Source organism: Electrona antarctica, assembly GCF_951216825.1.
Source record: "Electrona antarctica genome assembly, chromosome: 22".
Taxonomy (NCBI): Eukaryota; Metazoa; Chordata; class Actinopteri; order Myctophiformes; family Myctophidae; genus Electrona; species Electrona antarctica.
In genome coordinates this window covers 6,443,748-6,470,660 of record NC_136805.1, presented here as the reverse complement: position 1 = coordinate 6,470,660, position 26,913 = coordinate 6,443,748, and the positions used below count along the sequence as shown (strand labels likewise).

The 26,913-nt window shown below is 41.4% G+C and overlaps 2 protein-coding genes across 2 annotated transcripts in view; one reads left to right on the top strand and one right to left on the bottom strand.

The window, feature by feature from the left end:
* Positions 1-17,612, bottom strand: part of LOC306915829 (protein bicaudal C homolog 1-like) — a gene marked incomplete at its 5' end in the record, with an annotated part of 48,536 nt that extends 30,924 nt beyond the window's left edge. Inside the window, 2 exons of the mRNA XM_079493468.1 lie at positions 15,099-15,143; positions 17,546-17,612. Coding sequence (XP_079349594.1) covers positions 15,099-15,143; positions 17,546-17,612 — 112 coding nt within the window. The remainder of the gene's footprint in view (positions 1-15,098; positions 15,144-17,545) is intronic.
* Positions 1-26,913, top strand: part of LOC306914807 (kelch-like protein 24) — a gene marked incomplete at its 5' end in the record, with an annotated part of 245,141 nt that overhangs the window by 205,681 nt on the left and 12,547 nt on the right. The window lies entirely within an intron of this gene.

Below are 26,913 nucleotides of genomic sequence, written 5' to 3'. Positions count from 1 at the left end.
GAGTCATTCAGGCAGTTAACATGGAGTTTATGACACATTATGATGGTACACCTGTCGCTTTCAGGGCTGTAGTTCACGTACTGTATGTATCTGGGCTATGGTTGTGACATTGGGTGAAAGAGGACGAGTGTGGCTACAAAATTACCGAAACCCATGCGTGTAAAGTGAATATTTTGGCCGTGAGGACGATTTGTTCGGAGAATTTCGGTATAGTCTTCACATTGGCTTCTCACTCTGATCCGCTCTCTCTCTGGGCGTGCGACACTCTGAGTCGAGAATATTGCTCAGACCACACACACTTTGAACTGCGATAGCGGGCAAACCGTGCAACGTATTCGAATTCCGTCTGAACCACCACAAAGTCGATGGCCTCGTGTGCTGTTTGACGTTTAAATCGTGTTTCTACGTAACAATATGCCAGAGCAATGTGGCTCCAAAGTAACGTGTCGTTTTCTATTTTTACCCGCGTCTCCCCATCGACTTTGAATGGGGCATTTTCGCGTCGTTTATTGCGAATTATGTCGGCACGGTAACACGAATCGGAAAGAAAAGCACAAGCACACCATTCCCGGCCGAGCCGCACGTTTCGATGTATATATTGTGAGGCTTTGGTAAACCGTGCGGCCGGCCATAGACGTCGAAGTTTCGCGTATTGATAATAATTATTAAGTATGCGTGTTAGATTTCAACCTGTGTTTCTGCCATTGCATGGCAGGCACCCAGAATTATAATGACAAGTGGAAGTTTCTGGCTGCTCTGCTGCAATGGTTTTAATCAAGTAATATATCAATAAACAGAGTTTCAAACACCATAAAACACAATGTAATACAAACATACATGCAGGCATACAAATATATATACAGTATATATTTAATTATATATACATTTAATTTATAATAGAAATCATTTACTGAATTAGAATTACGCTAGTCATTCATAGTATATCTTATTTTGCACTCATTTTTGTGCAAAAAGAGACTTCCTCATTTAGTAACAGATGGCCGGGAAGTGCTGGTGTTGTGACTGAACTAACATGCAAAACAGTTGCATTTAGTTAACTATGTGGTCAAAAGACATTTCTAAAAACTAAACAAAGTAGGCTAAGCATGCAGGAGCACTATGATAATTGCATATTATTGAAAATATTAATAATTAAATATATTTGTATTAATTTATATACCAATATAATGTACACACATGAAGTGACTGCATGTGCTCCGTTCAAAAAGGAATATAGTGAAATAAAACGTACCTGAGAAGCTGGCCAAGGCGAGTATGTATCCACAGCATCCAACCTGAAACCAGTACATGATAAAAATAATAAAACAGAGGCTGTAGTCAGATAAAAGCTATGAACAAGTAGAAGTCCTCTTGACTGGAGAGAAGTGATGCCTTCAGTGGTGGGTGGTCTAAGCTGCTTGGTTCTCCTTTACATCAGGCAAATAGGGGAAATATGCCCCACCTAAACCAACCTGCTGAGAAAACATCAAACTTGGACTTCACATGGAGATTAATAGATTCAAGTGAGTTAAACCAAATAGGCTATGGAACCTACATCTATCTATACATGCATCACGTCTCTGTACAGTACGTCTGTCTGTACGTATGTACTGTACTGCTGTAACACGTAACTCTAGAGAACCGTTCGCCCCACAGACTTCAAATTCGACACACGCGTTCCACACCCCCACATGGAGTGCAGTGCCCGGTCTGACCCACGGTTGTCCAGAACCGCCCTGCTCAGGGTCCATATATGGAGCTGGCCTGTTCTGACATCACAACACTGCATATTTGGGAATGCTTGACACAGAACTCCATATATACTAGGAATAAAGGGACAACAACCCAGCCTCTCTCAAACATGTAAGAGGAACTATACTTACTATAGTCTATGGGTACCCAATGTAGCCACCAAATCAGAGTGGGCACCAGACCTCAGAAGAGTGGGCACTAGGGGAAATCCAGGCACCAAAGCCGGAATACTTTGAAGTCTGGTATGCGTATTATTGGAATACAACTACATTCAGATAATTTTTTTCCCTCATCCAACACATTTTCAGACACATTTTTAGTACATTAGTTTGAGGTTAAAGGACAACTTTGGTTCATGTTTTAGGTTTAAGCAAATTGAAACAGAAACTCTTTCAGCTTTTTTGTGTCATAAATATGTTAGTAATAAAGAAGATATTCAAGTAGTTGGCCACATCAAGCTTGTCAGTGTTGAGAGTGTCGTTCGATTTGATGTTTATGGTTAAAAACCATACGTGCCCTCCCCTTCAAGCAGAGCACACTGACTGTCTCTGTATCTTTTCACACTGGAGTATGTTCTAATTTCACTCATACCAGCTTACTCCCCAACTTCGGAGGAGCAGCCACTTCAAGGAAAAAGGGGAAAAGAATAGAAAAAACAATGTTTTATACTGTGTATATACGACTGAAAAGTGAGTTGCAGACAGTTAAACTTGACATTTCCGTCGAAGACTATGCCTATTGGTTGTTTATTTATGTATTTATTTAACGGGGACAATGCACATTAATCAACGTCATTTTTCAATCCATGTAAATGGGCCAGAGTTAGCTATGAGCTAATTTACATCTCTAGTCCCTGAGCAGGCTCTTATAAGTGGTAAAAAGGTATCCATACAATACAAAAACAAGTAAACATAGTACAGGGCACAGAACAATTAGTGAAAAGTGACACCAGTGACAAAGGAAGCTAGTAATAATAAAAGTTACTCATGATTACAGATTTGGTTTGCTTTAAGCCACCTCTTAAGGTTTAATTTGAAGGTAAAATAGTTGGAGGTCTTACTTCAGTAGGGAGATTAAAAACTTTAATAACTTTTCCTCAATTATTTTTTTCAATCATATTTTTTAATGATTTTTACATTTTATGACAAAGGAAAAAAAAAGAAAAAACACAAACAGCTCAGCTCAGACACAAAGGACACAGTTATACACATATACCCATTACCTACATCAAACCAAAAAAATAATACAAAAATACACAAATATGGACACATTCAAAATTAATGGAAATAAAATAAGATATGCATATATAGACAGCAGGAAATGTGCCTGATGGGTGGTGATCCACCTGAACTGACATAAGGTAGACATGCTCGTTTTCCTCGCGTGTAACAAGGATGTGATCCAGGTCTGAGATGGACGTCTATTCTTTTGCTAAAGCCACTGAAAGCAGGTCAGCCACCCACCCACCCACGGCCACCCGCCCAAAGAAGTCCAGAAGTTGTCCAGGTCCAGCGACATAAACTTGATGTGCCGCAATACGAGCCGCACTATGCCCCGCGCCCTGTTGATGAGCGGGGCGGCGAGGTCCTGCTGTAGGACAGCAAACAGCTTGGGTGTGGCCTGGGACAACACCTCCACCATATGGGTTCTGGTCAGGTCACTGTGGTCCAGGTCCTGCTGTAGGACGGCAGACAGCTGGGACAACACCTCCACCATATGGGTGGTATTTGAATTAAGTGAAATCACTGAATATACCTTTAAAACAACAGCTTGACAACCGATGTGAGCCTTGGGCCACTCTGTAAAGGTACTTGAAATGGTTTATACTAGGCTCAGGCTGTGTTGGTGTGTACGGGACTCTTAAGGGGGAGGAGTCTTGTAGCTGCAGTACGGCCAATCCCTGATTGTCCTAGTGGTTTGGGGGGGGATAGCTGGGGAAGAAAGAAAACAAAGTAAAGTTAAAAAGCTCCCGCTGGACTCCAGCATTTGATAAGACTTAGCCTCTCACTACTAACAATGTAAACGTTAATGTAGTTACAATGACCACACACACACACACAGCGTCATTTTGTCATGCTTGTTGTTTTATGTTGTTTCATTTTTCTGCAGGAGAGATGTTGGAAAGCGCAGCAGCTGGGCGCTTCTTAGGACGGAGACCTCCCTGCCTCAAATATGCAAAAGAACTGTATATAATATAATATAATATAATATAATATAATATAATATAATATAATATAATATAATATAATATAATATAATATAATATAATATAATATAATATAATATAATATAATATTTCTTCTTTACCACTTGCACCATAATATAATATAATATTTCTTCTTTACCACTTGCACCACAGCAAACCTATTCTGGGGAACATTCACCAAAAGTAGCTGATCTACAAGCTCACAAGCTGTCATGATGCTGTGCAGCCTATAATATAGGCCAAAATATACCAAAATATATTATATTTTGGTTCTTTGATTTTATATAGTGCTTAAATTAGTCCTTTAATGCAGACTGATTAAAACAAGGCAACATAAACCCATAATAATTGAATAAGTGTGGAAAACATCATTGGTTTGTGATCAGATTGACTGCTTAATGAACAGTGAAGACATCAGCATTAGGTTAAACCTGGCTGTTAGCCTGGTCCGGAGCCGGTTAAGTCCACAGCATTAGGTTAAACCTGGCTGTTAGCCTGGTCCGGAGCAGGTTAAGTCCACAGCATTAGGTTAAACCTGGCTGTTAGCCTGGTCCGGAGCAGGTTAAGTCCACAGCATTAGGTTAAACCTGGCTGTTAGCCTGGTCCGGAGCAGTTTAAATCCACAGCATTAGGTTAAACCTGGCTGTTAGCCTGGTCCGGAGCAGGTTAAGGCCACAGCATTAGGTTAAACCTGGCTGTTAGCCTGGTCCGGAGCAGGTTAAGGCCACAGCATTAGGTTAAACCTGGCTGTTAGCCTGGACAAAATCTGAGATACAATAATCACATTTAGAGGAGGAGAAAGGCACGATGAGCTGAGAACACACGAAGTACAGCAACCGCGAGGAGAGAAGGGAGGACATTATACTGCTATTCAGAGTACGTGGCTTGCTTAATGTAAATTGTTCTGGATTAAGAGCTAGTATAGACAGTCCTACCATACAATACTGAGAACTGTGCCGCATTTTCACGATTTTTCAAAAAAATAGCAGACCTACAAGCTCGTAGCGCGCCAGTCGTTGGCGCGCTACGAGCAGAAATGCCCAGTAGGTCTTCTCACTTGTGCTTACATCTAGGTAAAGTTTTCAAACTCTGCCCGAACCCGACCGGTACCGACCGGGCCGAGCCTTGGGCTTATTATAATTAAAAATAGCAATTCTGTTATTTGTGTAATGTGATTGTGTATATTGTCAATGTATGTTGACAATTAAGCATCATGGAGATGCTAATTTTCCTTTCCAGCTCGATTTGGCACCTGCCCACAGGTGCCAAATCGGCAAACCTGGGCTTCCATAACACATCAACAGTGCCACTGGCTGATCACCTCCATGCCACGCCCCATTGATGAAATTATTTGTTCAAAAGTAGCCCAGACCAAGTATTAACTGCATATGTAACAGATATGTAAATATGCAATACTTTCAAATTTAATGTGAAGTTCACCAAAATAGTTTCCTATGTTTTCCAATATCATGTACACCCAAAAGAGTAAACAGTGACACCGTGTGGTCAGGGGAGGCTTATACATGCTGAGGTGTGGCTTGTCTCTTCACTGTTTGCTGGGCTTTGAAGAGACGGGTATGTTTTGATCTCCACTCCTGGTTAACATTGTCATGTTTTGAAAAATGTTTTGTATTAAATCAATAGCCAAAAACAATGCATTCTTTCGTTTGTTTAAACCCTATATATATATATGGTTAAAATAGCCGACCTACAAGATCAGCTATTTTATCAATTTCTGAAAATGTTAACATTATAGTTGGTCTAAAATAGGGACCCCATGGTTCATATGTATGCATTAAGACGTGTCTGTGCCGTGACATGTGAAATCCCACCCGGGTTGTACTTACCGCCGCCTGCTCCTCCTCTGGGTCCTCCATAAAGGCTCTGGAGTGAGAGTGAGAGAGAGAGACAGAGAGATGATCAATCAATCACAGTTCTAATAGGCCTACTTACTGACCTAATTACATCTGAATAGCAAAGCTATTGACACCCCCCAACAACGATGATGGTGGCTACTGCTAATTAGGTATTAGCATGTGTGAAATTACAAGTGATACCCAAAGGGCAGACAAGCCCCCACCCCAAAGCAGTGGGTGCTCTGCTGATGGCCACATCTGGCCATCAAACAGGTTTGGTTGGTTGCAGTCACATTAGAGTGGAGGGGGGCTAATGGGGTCGTTGTCGCATACAGTATGAAATGCAGCTGCGTATGGTTTCAGAGAACAAGCTACGCCGCTACCAGCAAAAGCTTTTTAGTGTTTTTGTAGATATGACAACTTTTTCTATAATTTTTGTACAAACTGATGTTTTTAGATATGACAACTTTTTACTATATTTTTTTGAAGTTTACATTTTTTCTATACTTAACTTTTTTCTATATTTTTTTGTACAAACTGATGTTTTTCTAAACTTTTGATGTTTACCTTTTTTCTATATTTTTTGTACAAACTTTTTGTACAGCGATATGTGTATGCCATTTGAAATAATTATGTACAGTAAGTAAGTCAATTCATTTGTTTTATAGCCAATTTATCATGTGATGTCCAGCAGAGGTGTTTTGCACTTGGCCTTTAGCCCGTGCTATTCATTATTATGTCTGCATACTTTGTTGCAGTTTGCCGTCTTGTCAAGAGCAAGTCAATTTCAAGTCCCCTGCGGTGGCAGGGAGACGTCCCTGTCGCTGCTCCACCACCCAGAGATGTTCCGGGAATAACCCACTTAGGCCTGACATCGAACTTTTAAAAATGTCAGTGACATTTGACAGTTTTTTGAAAGATGTTTCTGTATCAGTGTGGTGTTCAATATTTCATGTCAAGAACCCCAAAAATGACATGTCACAGCACCTGACTGTCGTTCCAGGAACCCCTCAGAAGCAAAGATTTGAGTTAAAAACGTTCGCTCTGAAAGAATATATATTCAAAGATTTGTGCCGCATTTTCACGATTTTTCAAAAAATAGCAGACCTACAAGCTCGTAGCGTGCCAACGAGTGGCGCGCTACGAGCAGAAATGCCCAGTAGGTCTTCTCACTTGTGCTTACATCTAGGTAAAGTTCTCAAACTCTGCCCGAACCCGACCTGACGTTTTCGGGCCAGGCCCAAAAAATATGCCAATTAGTCGGGCCGGGCCGAGCCTTGGACTTTCTGTTATTTGTGTAATGTGATTGTGTATATGTAGGTATTTATTATGAAGAGGGCTGCGCTAGGCGATTCACTTGTGACAGGAGGAGGACTGGAGGAGGGGGTCGCATCGCACTGACATTTCAGACTCAGAGGCCTCGTACACACATGTCGGACGAACAGGACTTCCATTGGAAAAGCATTGAGCCCGAGGTGGCCATGAAACACAGACAGAACAGATCTTTACATCTAGGTGGTCCATTGCATTTCTTCTAACCAACATACAGGGGCGACCCGGGCGAGTGCCAATTATTCCCAGAATACAGTCCTTTAAGTAGTGGCAGCGGTGGCCGAACGGATAGCGGAGCGGTCTTGATACCAGAAGGTCGCCAGTTCGAATCAGCGGTCCGACACGTTCAAATTACCACCGCTGAAGTGCCCTTGAACAAGGCATTGAACCACTACGATGAAATGTGTTCTATGAGCAGGGCCTGGCTGGAAACAAGTTCTTGAGCTTAGCCCAGGCCCCAGATACCCTGGGTAAATATAGTAATCATCATCATCAAGTAAGTAAGTAACCCTCAGCTACACACTCCATCCCCCGTCATCATCTCCCTGTTGATGTTGGTCTAAGGAACCTTTGAATAGAATCTATGTGACCCATTAGAGCAGGGGTGTCAAACTGGTGATCCGTGGGCCATGCCAATGCAGCCCTCAAGATGATTTTCAAAAAGGAAACAAAGCTGCTACTCCCCCTCCCCCACATGCCCTGCTGTAGACGGCTTTGTCTCTGCCCAGGTGCGGAATGTTGTCACTGATGGGCTCGTTAACAGTCTATTCAACTAGTTGAGTTGTTGTGGATTACTCTCCTCACACTCTGATACAGCAGGACATGGAGAGGCTAATCATAGTTGTTACAGCTCAGTAGAGTTTAATTTCCCTTACCAAGTGAGGAATATAGTTTACTTACACACGATAGTCAAAGCAAAGAGATGCAAAGTGTCAGATTTCATGATGGCTACATGTCAATTTGCCATTTGGGATATTTTTGACTATTTTCGAGTGGTTTATTGGGTCTTTTTTCCACCTCTCATACCAAACGTCTTGTAGCCTACAACTGTAATACAAATAAAGTCAATGTATGTCAATAAACAGTCTAGAAAACAAAGCCAAGTGACTGTGTAAGTCAACCCACGTGAGCTGCAACTGGCCGCGGCCCTCATCAAGTCACCTTTCGCGCAATGTGGCCCTTGCCCCAAAATGAGTTTGACACCCCTGCATTAGAGGGATAGTTCATTTTCTAAATTGTACGGGTCTGTCATAGATAATACATTTACCTGTCAGGATCCTCAGTGGTGGGAGGGTCGTTGGTGCAGGGAGGGTCATTGGGGTCATAAAACTAAGAGTAAATATATTGACAATTTCGTCAACAAATAAAAAACTAGACTAAAATGTTAGAGGGACTAGTGGAGAAGAGATCCAGTAGCACTAAAAGTCAGTAATTTGATGTTTGGTTGCGCTCGGGTGTTGCGTTCTGAATATAGCAGATCTACAAGCTTGTGAGCTTGTAGATCGGCTATTTTCAGCATGCATGTGTACAATCTGCCATTGCGATGCCATCAAGACCATTCTAAAATCTTATGGTATTATTTAGTCAACTAACTGTGACTAAAACTCAAAGGAATTTTATTCAAAAGACTGACTAAAACTACATCAGAATTTGGTGTCAAAATCAACACTGTTAAATACCTGAATTTTGGCCATCCACAATCATATCCCCCGAACCGACTTTGGGCTTTCGGCGAGTGCCTCCAGGCACATTGCCACTATTGTGGGTCTTGCCTGTGTACGTTAAAGAAAAACAAGACGAAAGGAATACACAAGTGCAAATGGGTTATCATCATTCAGAGTAATGAGTCGAACGTGCAGATCCATGTGTTTCATTGCAACACACTCTCACCCCCTACTCGTCCTTTTTTGAAGATCTGTCAGTACCCCTATGCTTCAAATTATGAAGCCTTTGGTTCCTCCAGCCGCTTCATTTTTGGACGCTTCACAGTCTGACGCGTCCATAGCAATGGTGAACACAGTACGCATGCGCGAAACAACTAATCCAATTCGTATTGAAACGTAATGAAATTAAATTACATTAAAATAGGATTTGTCTCACATCCAACTAGAAAATATAAGTTCTGTTAAATGTAGGTCCATTAAGATTTGTATTTGTGGAGAATAGGATAAAAAAGACTTATTTATTATGAGAGCAGTCGTGATGCATTCTGGGTAATGATTTGTACTGGCTGGCTTGATATTAAATATAAAATAATGTTATACAGTAATTTGTGACGCAACCCTCATCTCTTCACTCTGTGTAAAAAATAACATGATTTTACACTTCCAAATGGTGTGCAATGCATGCGCAAAAGTTATATTTTGAGTGGATAAAGTACCAAAACATTATTTTATTTTATTGTTTGATGAATGACGTCAGTCACGTCAGTCACGTGACTATCTGTCAAAACAAAACAGTGTAAATGCGATATTTATAGATGATTTCAGCATCGAAACGCATTTGGATAACACTTTCTGTGTGGCTTGCTGGCTGGCTGGCTGGCTGGGTCTGAGCACGAAAACAGCGTGGTTGTTTATCACCACCTGTGCGCAACCAAACGCAAACACAAACACACATGCACATATTAACTGTATATATGATGATTTCGGGTGTGCCAGTACAGTACAGTACAGTACAACTAAGGTCACTAAGGTCTCACTCTTGGTATTTTCTGAAACTTGGCAGCCCTGTAGAACCAGTTAGAACCCGTTTGTTGTTGGTCAAATGAAAATTATGCATGGATAATGAATGGCTTACTCCACTCCATTGTTCTGGACTTTCCATTCCAAGTACAGTACTTGAAATTCCAAGGTGTTCCATTCATCCATTACTGAAATGAGTTGTTGTTGTACTACCATTATGTTAAACTTGGGCCACAGCCATATGCACTCATGTTTAATGGAGTTGAAACAACAGATGTTCAGGAGGAGGAGAAACGCACATTGGCCCTGCCTTCATGCCACTCTCCGCCCTCTACGTCAATTTACCTGTCCCCATTTATACCTGCCCAGTACCACCAAGAATCCTCCATGTTTTCGCCCGCCTCGCTGCGTCGCACACTAGCCGCCTTCCCACAGGCTTCTCGCAACCCACCCCCACCCCTTCACCTCCACAGCAGCTTCTCTCCCCGCTCCCCCCAAAGGAGCTTTTCGGCACTAGAACCACTACATTCACCTTGCCAAAAGTGGATCAAACGATTAAAAACAAAACTCTCTCTCCTCTCCTTCTCAGGTTCCTGCTGGGGGATATCGTCCATGCGCACCGTAAGACGAACGCCTTACGACGAACGCCACACGACTAGTGCCATACGACCTCCTCCCCAAAGACTCCAGGGTCGGCGACCCCCCCCCCCGGAACCTACACATCTGCATTCATTCATCCTTCCTCCATCCCTCCATTTCCTCACTGTCAATAAATCCCTTAAACCTCCCAATGGTGTGTTTATTCCGACTAGTGAACATAATGTTATCCAGTAACATTCGTTTTTGCATGTCATGGTATGGAGTTGCTTATTTCATTGTTTAAAAAACGTTAGAGTTAAAGATTTAGCTGGGGACCTGGAGCCTGTGAAATCTTTCACAGACTTACAGTGCCACCAACAGGTGGATTTTTGAAAATGACTCAAATCATGAAGGCAGCCAATTTACGTGGAATCTTTCACAGACTTTCATACTAGTCTACTACTACTAGCCATATGCACTCATGTTTATGTTGCATGTCATGGTAGGCCTACCTGCAATTTTGTTGTTCTACTATTCTGCTATGTCTGCCTAAAAGTACAGTACTTGAAACCTGAATGCTTCATTGACAGACCTTAAAAGTACAATAAAGGTGAAACACAGAGGCCCATAGAAAAAATAATGTGGGGAGAATAGGCTACAGACATGACTTCATGAAATATGAATATTTGTATTTCACTTCAATATATAAATGATGATATATGACTTGACTCACACATTGCTATTTACACTGCAATACATACGCATCAATACAAGCACCATGTTATACTATACTCTACTATAATTAATTTAATGAACATTATTAGTTTCATTAATTTGCTGTACATATTATAATGCCTTCATATTTCGTCTTCCATGTGAGAAAATGTTCCCACCTTAGGGGGCGGTTTGGGACATATTTCGGCAGGCAGTCATGTAGGTAGGAAGGTGCGAGACCATTGAGACCATTGAGACCATGCGAGACCATTGAGTATGCAACAGGGGGCAAATACCCCCCACTCCCCCCACCAACAACTCACACCTTGGTAAAGGGGTTACCTGATTGGTCAGAGAGGACCCTAAGTACCCTGACTAGACCCCATATATACTGGGTTCAGTGTACTCTTCAGAGCAGATCATCTGAATCTAGAGAAAGCAGCAGGACTCAACGGACACAACATGCCTACATTAATGACCAGGAGACAACCGCAGAGCAAAGGACTAAAACTCAAAGTAGGAAGTCTGAAAAAGCACCGCTTTGAACCATACCAGTGCTCTTCAAGGACATCATGTACAGGTAAGGATCAATGACCAAATGAGGAAAAAAGACTTGTATTAGTATGGTCTGAGTCACCTATAGTAAATATATACCATAGATGTCTCTATAGCATATTCTGTCAAAATGCTAATAGATATTTATGGCATTTTATTAGATTCAAAGTGAGGATACTTGAGCTAATTAATCACTAACTGTGGATTCAAAATGTCTCTTTCATAATCTCTGTAGTCCCTGAATCAGCAGTGATAATAGATATAATGATTTAGATATAATGATAAGGAATTATGCAGCTATAGTTAAACAAAAAGTGGAGATATATGTCAGATATATCCAAGATGCCAATGGAATGGCATGGTACTTATTGGTTATTTTGTATCATAATCCAATTGACTCTAAATTCTCTGTCTCTCTCCTCTCTCTTTAGGTGGTTCCATGGACAAAGATGTCCCGTCGCCAGCGGTCGACATTGACATCATGACCACCAACTCCACCGTGTACTTTGACTACACCGCCGAGCAGGGCCTGTTCAAGTTTATCGTCCCTTCCCCGGCGGCTTACGTCGACATCCTGACCACGTCCGCCCCCCAACACCACGCCATCGTGTCCTGCTCAGATGTCCCTAATTCCCCAACTCCCCAATTCCCCCACCCTAGAGCAACCACGCCACTGACCAAAGTGACCACCAGCTCCTCCTCCCAAGACTCTGATGGTCCAGGGTTGGATTCAGAGAGTTGCATAGCCGAGCAGGACATGCTGGATTGGGGCCAGTACATCGTCATGAGCTTCATGGAGGAAGGGAGCTACGGGATGGTGGCCAAAGCCATCAACACGCGTACATGTGACATGGTGGCCATCAAGATAATAAAGAAACGCAAGAATTACGACCAAGTGGCAGAACACGAGGTAAGGCATTGCTTTGGGGACTTTTCAAAAAAATGTGTGTGCATCATTTGTTATATGACGCCGTGTCTAAATCTGTCTTCTTGTATTCCCAGATGGCCATGTTGCAAAAGCTGAGAGTCCTGGACCCTGACACGTGTGGAATAGTGAGATTTCACGACAGCTTTGTCCACAACGGATTGAGATGCCTGGTGTTTGAGTCTCTGGATGTCGATATCCTGGAATTCTTGAACCGAAGAGATTCTCGTCTGTCCATGACGGAGATGAGACCCATCGTCCAGCAGGTATGAGTTTTAAATGAGAAGTGATGACAACAATATTGAGTTAAATTTCACAACTCCTTTGCTGCAGTGCACATATTAATCATGCTCTTTATTCTTGTCTTGCAGCTTGCCGTTACACTCCAGGCCCTGAAGGGAATCGGTCTGATCCATGCAGACATCAAATTGGAGAACATCATGCTGGTGAACCAAGGAGAAGAACCCCTCAGATTCAAACTCATTGACTTTGGTCTGGCCGTTCCTGTCTCTGAGACCAAGCGACGGGCCATCGAGCCCATTCTGGAGTACAGGTGAGTTCTACTCTTGGACAATGGCTTAAATTAATGTGTTTTACTGTTTGACTGCATTTGACAAGATAGTTATTGCATTGCTATAAAACTTTATTTTCTTTTACAACCCACAGAGCACCAGAAGTATTCCTGGGCCTCCCACTCACAGAGGCCCTTGACATGTGGTCACTGGGCTGTGTCATGGCTAACGTGATGCTGAACGAGGAATTAATCAGCGGCGACACCGAATACGATGTGGTGAGTAATCTATTGATGAAACATTTAAAACAGAATGCTTTCAGACTCTACTCTGAACAAACACTGTAGTTACACGTTCTTCTTATGAGCTGGGAGTTTACTTAAGACTGAATTGTTGAATATCCTCTGTTTTTTTTTCTTTCTGCAGCTTCAATCCATCTTCTCGATGCTTGGTATGCCAGCACAATCTCTCTTGGATGCCGGACTAAAAACCTGCAACTATTTCATCCCAGAGAACAATATGTGGAGATTTAAGGTATCCCCCCCCCCCACAAACACACACACACTTGGTGTAATAACTTCCTCTCTTATATTCAAGTATCCTTGCTCATATTAATTCAAATCACTGAAACTAACTTTTGTTTTGTTTTGTTTTGATATAGAAACCAGAGGAGTATTACGTAGGGGGAGAGAAGAGGAGAGGAGAGAGAAGAGAAGAGGATGAAGACGAGGATGAGGATGATGAGAGCTCACTGGAAGAGGATGAAGACGAGGATGAGGATGATGAGAGCTCACTGGAAGAGGCGTTCGACTTCGACGATGCCGACAAAACGTCTTGTGACGTCTTCATGGACCTGTTGAAACGGATGCTTCACCTGGATCCAGAGGAGAGGATAACACCTGAGCTGGTGTTATCCCATCCCTTCATCACCACCAAGCCATTTTTTTCATGATGGGTTCTCAGATTGAGTCCCACCAAACCACCTCGTAGCAAGTTCACAAATAGTGTGGGATCTTGAGGTGGTGTTTTTTTTTTTGTGTGTGAAATAAAATTGGAAATGCTTCTTTTGCAAGAACGCACAACAGACTCAATGCATAGATTACACTCCCCTGCTGTTGCACTGCATGGTACTGTCACTTATGTCTGTTAAGAGACTGAATCTGTGTCTGCTGCTGGAAATGTTTGACTACTTGCAAAAGAAGCATTTCCAATTTTATTTATTATTCCCATGCACATTATGTATCTTAGACATTTTATATTAGACATTGTGTTACGTTCACATCATAACATTGTATTACATTTATTTCAGCAGGTGCCACTAAAGTCCTTGTTGCTTCCCAATTACATGCATTTTTTTGCTGCTATTATTGAAGTAGCGTTGTGTATATATATTTTTGTTCAACTTTTTTCTTCTAGTATTGAAGAAGCGTTTTTCTTCTAGTATTGAAGAAGCGTATATATTTTTGTTCAACTCTTTTTCTTCTAGTATTGAAGAAGCGTTTTTCTTCTAGTATTGAAGAAGCGTATATATTTTTTTTGTTCAACAATTTTTTAAAGTGGCATCTGTATATATTATTTCTCTCAAATAAATGGTTACATTCCTACAGTTGATCTGTTGTTGTTGTTCTTGTTGTAGTAACGAGTCTACGACCCATCACACTCAAACAAAAGAGGCTGATGACCCCCCCTTGGGCCCCCTCCACTCTCAACTAGACACATACCCCCCCCTCTCTCTCTGTTTAAAAGTACAGGAAAAATCTCAAAGTACATGTACAAATATAGTACAGGTAAAAATCTCTCTCTCTCTCTGTTTAAAAGTAGGCTACTATTGTGAATCAGTGGACCATGACAGCTTAAACACAACTCTTCTTTACTTTCAAAACTCAGAGTCAATAATAAGGCAAAGCAACATCATCACACATCATGTTGTATGTCAAGACTGAAGTAGTCGATGAAATGAAATGAAATGATTACTATATTTACCCAGGGTATCTGGGCTAAGCTCAAGAACTTGTTTCCAGCCAGGCCCTGCTCATAGAACACATTTCATCGTAGTGGTTCAATGCCTTGTTCAAGGGCACTTCAGCGGTGGTAATTTTAAAGTGTCGGACAGCTGATTCTAACTGGCGACCTTCCGGTATCAAGACCGCTCCGCTATCCGTTCGGCCACCGATCCCAGATAATCCCCCCCAATCATCACAAACAACACAGGAATATGCAAGAGCGCAGCACAATCAAACAGCTGTCAGTGAGACATAACAGCTACATGTAAAACTATCTCTCTCTCTTTGTTGGGGCGACTTCTCCGGACTTTTGGGGGAGTTGGAAAAGGGGCGAGCCGTCTCGTATTCCACCTGCTTAAGCACCCAGATTAGCTTTTCAATGCCTGATCTTCATGTGTACAAGGGGACAGGCAACGCGGTCCACCACCCCCCGCCCCGGACAGACAGGAAAACAGACGTGTTAAGGTGTCAGACGTGGATGGTTAGAACAGCGCGATTACATACAAAGTCAATGCAAGCGAGAATTGCGCGAACGGGCGCGACCTGATGCGGCACAAACGGGACGAACCGAGGCGAATATATATTCAGATCCAATTCCTCATGGGGGCCGAGATCCCTGGTCCAATTCCTCATGGGGGCCCTGGCCCCCCGGCCCCCACAGACTCTACGTCGTTGCTGTAGCGTACCTGCAAACAGTTCAACCTGCAAAGTGAATTCAGACTGAGTAGCCGCCCTAATCTAGTAAGAGAGTGGCGACACTAGTGTTGACTCCCATTGTAACAATGGAATGCGGAAGTGCTCATTATATCTCAATGGGATAGTTCCAGCCATAGGAGCAATGTTTGGAACTATAGCCCATAGGCACCCGCTTTGCGGTGAGATCAAAGCGTGTCGCTACTCTCCTACTCTACACTCTGAGTGAATTGATCCCACACTTTGTTTTTCAAGACTGATCATCTGCACTCTGCACCACACACACGTCACGCACGCACACTCCTGTGATAGTAGCCTAGAAACTAGAAAGGTCGCAATTTAAAAAAAATTGCAAAGTGTGGTTGCCGCAGTGGCTTACATATGCCCCTCCCACTGATATTGCCAGCCAATTACAATGTCACATCACCCCTGCGATCATGTGTAAGTTATCCCCCAAAAATCATGTTTTTGCGACAAACGTTTACATTTCTCGCATTTACGGCGCCCCCTATGGATGAAAATAGAATTGCTTTTGGTACTTGGTTGATTGAACCACCCGCGACATGTGCTTCAAATTTGGGTTGGATTGGACATTCCGTTCGTGATTTATGACATTTTTTGTAAAATAGGCCCCTCCTACTACCTTAGGACGACGATTACGTTCGAACGATACGCACTACCAAAATTCTGCAGTTGGTGTTTTAATCGGATGGGTCCAGAGATAAAGTGTACCAATTTTTGTGAGATTTGGACAAAATTCGTAGGAGGAGGAGCAAAAAGTGTGTTTTGGAGAAAATTCTAAATGGCGGAAAATCTATCATGACGCAAATGGGCGTGGCCTATATGGGGAGATGCGTCATGACCCAAGGAAGCCAGGGAAAACAATATTTTGATTTTACGACCTACGGTTCAAGAGTTATAAGCCAAAACGTAAAGTGGGCTGTTATAGCGCCACCATGAGGCCGACCGATAACATTATAAGTTGATTAATTTTAGTAATTATTATGAACCTACCCTCCAAGTTTTGTAACTGTAGTGCTTACAGTCTCTGAGGAAAAAATACTTGAATATGAGAAAATGTCATTCATGTCAATGGGGAAATTTTATTCACTAATAAATTAATATCAATTAAACTATACAACATTTCTCTTAAAAAAATACAAGCACATCCTTCCCGATGAAGCCGGTCAATTTGACATATGGCTCAAGTGCGTACAGTCAAAACTGTGGGAAGAGTAGCGAATCAAAAAGACTAATCAAGTGGAATAATAAAGTGTTACAATTGCAATAGTCTGGTTGCCCTGTTAGGGCAACCACACTAATTAGATGGCTAGTGGTGAAACTTTTTATATTTAATTACATTATAATAAATAAAATAAAAGTTATGTTTTTTTTAGCGATACCATGATATAAACATAGCCCATACCATATCTATTTTCATTTTGCTTGGGTAGAAATAATTAATAATGCTAAAAAATAAATGTTTTGGACATTCATCATTCAGCAATGATGTGAGGCTTCATAAATTTTTTCAATAGTGCATAATGAGACGATTTACATATTTGAATACATTGTCTATTTTAAAACCAGTATGGACACAATGGATGTTTAATAGCAGACATTGTATTGAACTGTACTTTACTGTGCTTGTCTTTGGAAACTAAGTATTCATTGAATACTAATAGTTCAATCCAAAACCATGGACTGTTTTGATAGAATCCATCATATTCAGACACATGTAGTGTCTGCTGATGGACACTAGATGGGGACCAAACAGCAGCTGATGTACACAGTGTTCCATCACTACAGTTCACACAACTTCACAACGTTTGAGGGGCGCCAGCCCCGCCCCCTCCTATAGGCCTACACAGGTTTAATGTTTGTCTTTAGTTCAATGTTTGATTTGTAAACGAATTAAGTTTACAATGAAGGCCGGGGAAATGTACGTCATGTGTCATTTCACGTCGTATTGTCTCTTTATTGTTAATGGTGTTTAAGGTTTGCGTTATACACATATGGAACACATGATTGAACCATGGCAAATATTAACCAATTCATCATGTAGAAGACAAAAATAAAATGCCGTTTTCTGCCGGTTGTATAGTTCAGGAGCTATGTTGATCTAAAGATTTTCATTTTCATAGCCGAAAATCCAGGACGGACACAACATAATGGTTTAAAAAAAACATATATGGGACAATAATTAGCTCTGGACTAAAAACATGCAACTATTTCATCCCAGAGAACAATATGTGGAGATTTAAGATATGCCCCCCCCCCCCCACACACACACACACACACACACACACACACACACTTGGTGTAATAACTTCCTCTCTTATATTCAAGTATCCTTGTACATATTCATTAAAATCACTGAAACTAACTTTTGCTTTTTTTTTGTTTTGATATAGAAACCAGAGGAGTATATAGTAGGGGAAGAGTTTGAAGCAGAGGATGAAGACGAGGATGAGGATGATGAGAGCTCACTGGAATCGTTTTGTCGACGTTTTGTCAACGATGCCGACAAAACGTCTTGTGACGTCTTCATGGACCTGTTGAAACGGATGCTTCACCTGGATCCAGAGGAGAGGATAACACCTGAGCAGGTGTTGAACCATCCCTTCATCACCACCAAGCCAAGTCCCACCTAGTCTCTCTCGAGACAGACGGTTGAATTCAACGGAAAAGAGGACGCTGTTTTTATTTTATTTTTTTACGATGGGTTCTCAGATTGAGTCCCACCAAACCACCTCGTAGCAAGTCCACAAATAATGTGGGATCTTGAGGTGGTTTTTTTGTGTGAAACAATTTGAACGCACAACAGACTCAATGGATAGATTACACTCCACTGCTGTTGCACTGCATGGTACTGTCACTTATGTCTGTTAAGAGACTGAATTTGTATCTGCTGCTGGAAATGTTTGACTACTTGCAAAAGAAGCATTTCCAATTGTATTTATTATTCCCATGCACATTATGTATATTAGACATTTTATATTAGACATTGTGTTATACGTTCACATCATTGGCTGCATGCATTCCAGAGAAGAAATGAACAATACATTTTGTAAATAATTGTTCTATTGATATGTTTTAAGTTGTAAACATGGTTGAAATAAAATGTGTTACCTTGAAATATGCATTGTGTATGTTCTTTTTTTATATACATTTTGATGTTTTCCAGTTATATCTCTACATTGATTGATTGCATACTATAGGTAGAAAGTCATGTTTCCATCTATGTCCTATGCATTTAACTCATAAACATAAAACAACAATTCAATATCATCACAAAATATATAAAAAACTATAGCCTATCTCACACTATTCACACTGTGAAATAGTATTAGTATTACTTTGACATAAAAAAGCTTATATTATGATGAGATTTGTTGAAAATGTGAGAGTATCATATATGAGAGTATCATAAATACAAACAAAAAATGAGTCAGTTGAGAGAGCAAATCGAACTACCTATTTATTAAGCTTACAATTACAAAAGTGTGAATCTGAACACTTTATTGTCAGACCATAAAAGTAAAATAAAGGTGAAAGGCCCATAGAAGAAAAAACATGTGGGGAGAATAGGCTACAGACATGACTATGAATATTTCATTTGTATTTCACTTGAAGATATAAACTGATGATATATGACCCGACTCACACATTACTGTTTACACTGCAATACATAGACAAAAAGCATCATGTTATACTATAGGCTACTATACTAGAATTCATTGTATCATTATTAGTTTCATTAATTTGTTGTACATATTCTTATTTGCATTCATATTTTGTCTCCATGTGAGAGCATGTTCCTTTTATATAAAGTAAATCTGTGTCTGTTTGTATCTCACTTCAAGATATAAATGATGATATATGACTTGACTCACACATTACTGTTTACACTGCAATATATACGCATCAATACAAGCACCATGTTATACTATACTCTACTATAATTCATTTAATTACAATTACAATTTACAATTAAGGCATTTAGCAGATGCTCTATCCATCGCCAAGGACTTATTTAACTTCTTTTTCATGATGTCCTGGAGCGCCAAGGACGTGTTTTTCGTGTTTTATAACATGGTAAAAAAAAATATATATATATATAAAATAAAATAAAAGATATATGGTGGCGGTCAGGGCCTTTTGGCGCCCCCTAGTGGCAGTGTATTACTCAATCATGAAAGAATGGTGCAATTTTTTTCAACTCGGTCTGTGTCTCATGGGAGGGCTGTGGGCAGTTCAGAAACCCGTCCACCAGTGACATCGTCGATGGTGAATACAAGCTAATAGAAACTGCAGGCTTTCTAGTCCTGAAAAGTTGCAATGTGAAAATGGAAGCCATCGGTCTCACGATAATACAAATCTGCCCGTGTCTCTGTCACTCTGGAAAAAAAAATCGTGTGACATCAAGTGTCAGAGTTTGGAAGCGCTCGTTTTCAATAATGCAACGTCCTGCTGCCTCTTGCATTATGTCCAATTTAGAAACGGGTGGTACGCACTACGCATGTAACCTGTGCTGCTCAATGCTTTGTCACTCCATCTAGATGAGGGGCCGTGTCGCGGTGGAAAAGTGATACATGCGTGTACTCCAGTTGGACTAGTCAATTATTTGTGTTTCTATTTGTTCTTTAAGGTGCTAGAGAACATACGTCTTCCTCTCATCAGCCCCTCCTACCTTCATGATGTGATTGAGACTCTGGATGTGGTGAAAGAATCCCAGGGCTGCCAGAGGCTCATCTCTGAGGCCAAGAAGCAGGATGTCCTTCCCAGGTCCACAGGTATATCCTGCCTCAAATCAAGGTTAATTAAATAAGGTTAGGAAGCGAAGACCGTACGGTGGACTCCATGTTGCTCCATGGAAGGAAAGAAACATGCGCAATGGGCTATATGCAGCCAACACTTCTGCATTCAGCTTCCTTGGTCTCAACTGTGCATGTTTCTTTCCTTCCAGTGAGCAACACGGAGTCCACGTACAGATTATTCTGATTGGTTTTTTTGGTGTGGGAATTGGGGATTTCAGGGATTTTTCAAGAATGTAGTTTGTATTTCATCATTTGATTTGACAATGCATGGGCTAATGTTCCCGTTTTCAGAAGGGTTTTAAAACATGGCTGGCTGCGTATAGTTCAGTTCACAAAACCAGTCCTTAATTAGCCCTTCGCTAAACCCCACCACAAAAGCGATTTGTCCAATGCCAATCCAAATAGTTATAGCAACCGTTGCTAAGCTGGGCAAGCTTCCGTCACCCCATAGCTGTCAATGCTATTTTCCATGTCTGTGTTGAAGACATTTTGAAGCTCTTGCTACTGAAATGATCGATTATTTATTATGGAGAAATCCCCATTTAACAAGCATCTCAATGGGGGAGAAGGAAAGCTTGCCCACGTCTCCTCTCTTAGTAACCGTTGCTAACGTGCCTATTGGACAAGGACGCGTTGGGGAGGGACGTGGGCGAAGGGCTAATTGGGCCAACGCCGGTTAAGACACTAAAGGCATCAAAGACTCACTGTATACTCGTAGTTGCCGATGCCAACTTTATTTAGTACCAAAGAACAGAAACACAGCGATGCTGCCTTCTTCAGAGGCCACCCTGAAGTGACTGCCATGTTTTTATCCTTTTTAGCTGATCAGGAAACAAAGTTTCAAATACTGTATATCAGTTTTCTTACAGTACGTTTTAACCCATTTTGGAACCCCTTTTGGTGTTAGCATTATGTTATGCTTTAGCTATTGAAAAATAGCAGATCTACAAGCTTATAGCGCGCCACCGAGTGGCGCGCTACGAGCTTGTAGGTCTGCTATTTTTGAAAAATCGAAGAACGACTGACATAGAAACATAGCTTTTTCAGAAAACTGTCAGGATGTAGAAGACATTTTTAGAATCTGATCTCAGGTCAAAATGGGTTAACAGCGGGCGACAGCCAGACACATTTTCCGGAAGTGCATTATTTTTTGTCAATGGGCCCTCTGCGACTACTGGCGATAGCAGGCGAACAGGCGATGGTCAAAGTGAGCGGAGGAACGTCAGCCGAAAAAGATAAAAATCATCTTTTGGGCGATAGGTGGGCGATTGGGCGATAGCCAATGAAATTCAAGCGACGCTCGCCGTTGGTCTCCTGCTGTTAAAACGTACTGTATAGTGACTGTTAATTGGACTATCATAACCTTTCACCTGCTCACACAATACTTCACTGTGACTATCCAGTGCCTGAAGTCATATTGGTGGTGGGGGGAGAGGATTACGACCAGGAGAAGATGCTTAACACCGTTGACGGCTTTGAGCCCCGGACAAAACGGTGGAGTACTTTGGCCGTGCTCCCTTTCGCTGTATGCAGGCACGGTCTGGTTGTGTCAGGTGAGGATTACCATCAGAGTCGAGGTAGATAATAAAACTGTAATTACTGTGTGTGTGTGTGTGTGTGTGTGTGTGTGTGTGTGTGTGTGTGTGTGTGTGTGTGTGTGTGTGTGTGTGTGTGTGGGGGGGGGGGGGGGGGGGACCCTTGTCGGGCAGGCTGGGGCCACGATTGAACCATCTCAATAATACAGAAATATAGGCAAAATCTAACTTGTGTTAACTCTAATCTACTTCCCCCACCTTTAGGCTCTTCTCTGTATTTGGCCGGAGGAGAATGTCCGGGCGGTTCAATCAGTAGGCAGATGTGGCAGTATGACCGTTACCGTAACTCATGGTCTGAGATGGCTCCCATGAATCAGGCACGCTGTGACTTTGGTAAGACTGTCAATTGTGCTATTCAATTTTAAGATTGTTGACTTGGTTACCCATGAATAGGCTGTATATGACTGTCATCAGCTCTAATTATCAGGTATCCCCCCACTCCCTGCACACCCCTGTATTGTGGTCCATATAGGCCTGGTAGATCTGGATGGCTGTGTGTTTGCAGTAGGGGGTGCTGATGTGCACGGGAACCGTGTGGACTCGGTAGAGCGCTTTGACCCCAAAACCAACACCTGGAAGCTCTTGGGGACTCTTGGCATACCACACATACATTCCATCCTCCCTGCAATGGTCGCACTAGATGGACTGATCTATGTTATTGGTACGGAATAGGTTTATGCGCCTGCCCTGCACGTGCACCCTGCTTAATTTATTTTTTGAGTGGTGTAAACCACTCCTACAACTGGCTTTGTTAGTTTATGTGTCTGTCCGTACCAAAAAAAATGAGCATGGTTGCTATGGTCAGTGGTCACCCAGTTCACACGGGTGTGATTTCATTACGTCAGACATTACGTCAGACCACAGCTGATCAGTCTATATAAGACCTTACACCACTCAGTTCACACAGGTGTGATTTTTTTTATGTATGTAAAGCATAATGAAAATGTCCAAAAACCTCTAGTACGTTTGTTTAATTTTCCCAATGACGGTGAATAATGTCTACCATCTGTCCTCCTAGTTGGCTCTTGTGAGAAGCAGGTGTACACGTACGACCCTAATGCATCTGAATGGGCAGAAGTCGCTTCCAGGTGGATAGAACGTTCTGGTTCAGCTGTCTGCAGTCTCAATGGAAAGATCTACGTTATGGGTATCATACTAGTTTTTAATGTCCGTTTGTTCAACTTAGTTTGTGCACATAACAGACTATCCTGTTAAAGGTAGGGTAAGTTAAACATATTTAAATGTTTTTTTTGTTAAAAGGTGAATACACTATATTCTGGTCATTGATATGGAGTGTTTGTTCAGTAACGGTTTCTGTTTCCCCAGATCTTTAATAAACACTGTTTATCCTGTGTTAGTTGTATCTCCTTATTTGATACAATTGATATCCCAACCTAAAAATGTATTCTGTGTACCAAAGAGCTGGAGAGACAAAAATACTCTTGTTACTCTCTTAACACTATAGCAATGCGTATCCGAATATAACATTTTAACAAAAAAGTCACTTAACCCTACCTTAAGTTAACTAACAGTCACTATCCTGTTAATTGAAGGGCGCTAGCCCCTGCAATGTCTGGCTTTCAGAAATTATCATATGGCAGCCAAGTCTATTTTGCTAGGGCTCTAGTCCTAACCAAAACATTAAATGCCATTGACAATGAATGGAGAATTTCATGTGTCTGAGCAAATAGGCTATTTTTGTGCTACACAAACATTAACTTCCCATTGACAATGAATGGAGAATTTACGTCATAATGTAGACGACACAAACACTAAATGCCATTGACAATGAATAGAGAATTTACGTCGTATGTGGACGAGCAAATCGGTCTTTTTGTTCTACACAAAGATTAAATTCCCATTGACAATGAATGGAGAATTTACGTCATATGTAGACGAACAAATTGGCTATTTTGCTCCTATATAAAGATGGAATTCCCATTAACAATGAACCAATAGATGATAAGACCGCCCCTCACTTCACATGGGAGTGATTTCTTTTCTTCTTTTCTTTTCTATAGGTGGCCGTAAAGTATCATATACGAAGAAGGTGGAATCCTACAACCCCGAGACCAACCGTTGGACCACGTGCCGGCCCATGAGACGGCCACACTGCTGGCCTGGCGTGGCCGTGTTGGATGGAAAGATATATGTAGTAGGAGGGGAGGATGTGGACTGGGAGACGCACAGGTGAGAGGCTGGGAAAAGGTGGCTGTTTTGTAAACACCACAGACATTTATATCTCATGGCTTTTGGTCTGTCTTCATTTAGAAACATCGATACCATCGAACGGTACTGCGAAGAGACGAACACGTGGGAAATTGTGGTGGAGATTCCCGGCTCTCGTGGGAGTCGCAGATGTGCGTCTTTCAGGATGAAGAGGGATGCACATTGAATCTGCCACAGATTCACTGGTAAACTGATGGCTGGGATTCTGGAAAATTTGTGTGTAGGGCTTTTTTTCTCTTGTGTTTTTGTTTGTTTTGTTCTTTTTGGTTTGGATTGTTTTTATTTTGGTTTGGATAGTTTTTCCATGTTTCCAATCATGTATATAATTAGTTTTTTTGTAACTGAATGCCCAAACAACATGGGATGTAGTGGAACACACATTATTTTTTTTATATTTCTTGAAAATGTATTTTTGGACCTGATGGCACCATCTGACAGCAACTATATGTAATGTGAAAGCAAAAGTTAATGAATGCATTAAAATAAAAATAAAAGGTGTCAAAACTCTCTGTGCAACCAACCATCCTTAAGTGAATTAAGGAGGGGGTCACATCACATGCTCCATGTTTACGTGACAAGGAAAGGACCAGTAAGCTTCTAACTGAGCTGGGGAACAACTTTATGCCCAGATTTTAGAAGGCTCTTCAGACTGAGACAAGGTTTTGATTGATTGAAAATTGTGCACAATGGGTACATTTCAAACGAAAGCACAAGTCAATACAAAAACTGTTACGACACCATGAAAAGCATTACACTTGTTTTCAACAGCGTCCACTGTGACTGCTGCTGTAACTATTATTTCATTTTTTTTGTTCACCGATAGTTATTTTGTTAAGAGTTGAGTACTGGACGTTTGCGTTCACGTCATTTCCAGCCATCAGGCCTTAAATGGTCATGTGAGTGAGGTTCACTTCAGAAATTGCAGCCAGCGAGGTACATTCATTTGTCAAGTGCATTTTCCATATCAACATCATGCTTATATGCTTTATGGTTTGCGATTATTCTGATCCTGTCTTTATTTTTTGTGTGTCACCAGTTTGACGTTGGTCTTTAAGTGATGCTTAATTAATGAACCACCAGTAAAGGAAACAACCTGTCTCGTCTGTGAGGGGAGTGACATCCACCATTGTCAATTAATCTAAACCTGACAATGGATATAGCAATATGTATAATGATGAATCGTATATAATGACTAGTATGTAATGATGAATAGTAATTTGTGTGTGTGTGGCCTGATGAGGATCAGTCAAGGGATCAACATCATTCATTTGAGCCCATGTGGTATGTGTACAGTTTCAAACAATGTGTAACTACTGTATAGCAATTGATGAAAGACAAATTTCCTTAGTGAAACCCCTCAATTATAATTACAGAAAGAAAGACACTTTTCTGTTCAAGATTCAAGGAGTTTTATTTGTCACTGAATATATAAATATGATATACATATTGTATGATATACAATTATGACTTATAACAATAACTTATTTACAGTATATACAGGGGCAAAATGTTGGGATTGTCCCACAGAATGTGCTACATAACAAAGACAATAAGCAATACAATAAAATATGATGACATCATACATCACATTCAGTGCTCAGCCAATCAGCTAAGCATGTCGCATACGAACCCCTTTTCTCTGTCCCTTGCACACTGACGCTGCATGTCGAACTGCATAGGCTATCAGCAGCGCATATGCTCAGTGCAAATTCCATCATTTCCTCATGTGACCACTGAAAGTCAGAGATGTTGTACATCACTGTGTCTGAGGCACTGGGGTACATCACATGACCCTCCATGGGCAGCAGGGAGGACGCTGGGGCATGGCTGTGCTGTTGTACCTCCAGCCCGCTGCTCTCCTGCACAGTGATTAATGTGTGAATTAAAATTCAGTTCAGAATCAATAGTGATCCCCAAGTTCTTTACTGTACTGTTACTTTCTACAGTCAGGTTGCCAAGTCTGCTTTTTATCGATTCTTTCTGCTCACTAGAACCGATTATGAGAACTTCTGTCTTATCCTCATTTAGCTTGAGAAAGTTCTCACTCATCCAGCATTTAATGCTAGACAGACAGGTCAACAGCGGGTCTAAGGCACAGAGATCATCTGGATCTACAGAAAGATAAAGTTGGGTATCATCAGCATAGAAATGAAAATTGACTCCGTGATTGCTAATGAGTTCTCCCAATGGCAGTATGTACAGGGAGAATAACAGAGGACCAAGAATTGAGCCCTGTGGAATACCAGAACTGATGTTGTGTTTGTCTGAGTCAAACTCAGCTAGATTGACAAAATAGCTTCTGTTTGTTAGGTAGGAGGAAAACCAGGACAGGGCCGTGCCAGACAGGCCTACCCAGTGCTCCAGACGCTGTATTAAAATTGAATGGTCAATCGTGTCAAATGCAGCCGTTAGATCTAGAAGTAAAAGAACGGAAACATGTTTCTTGTCAGCAGACACC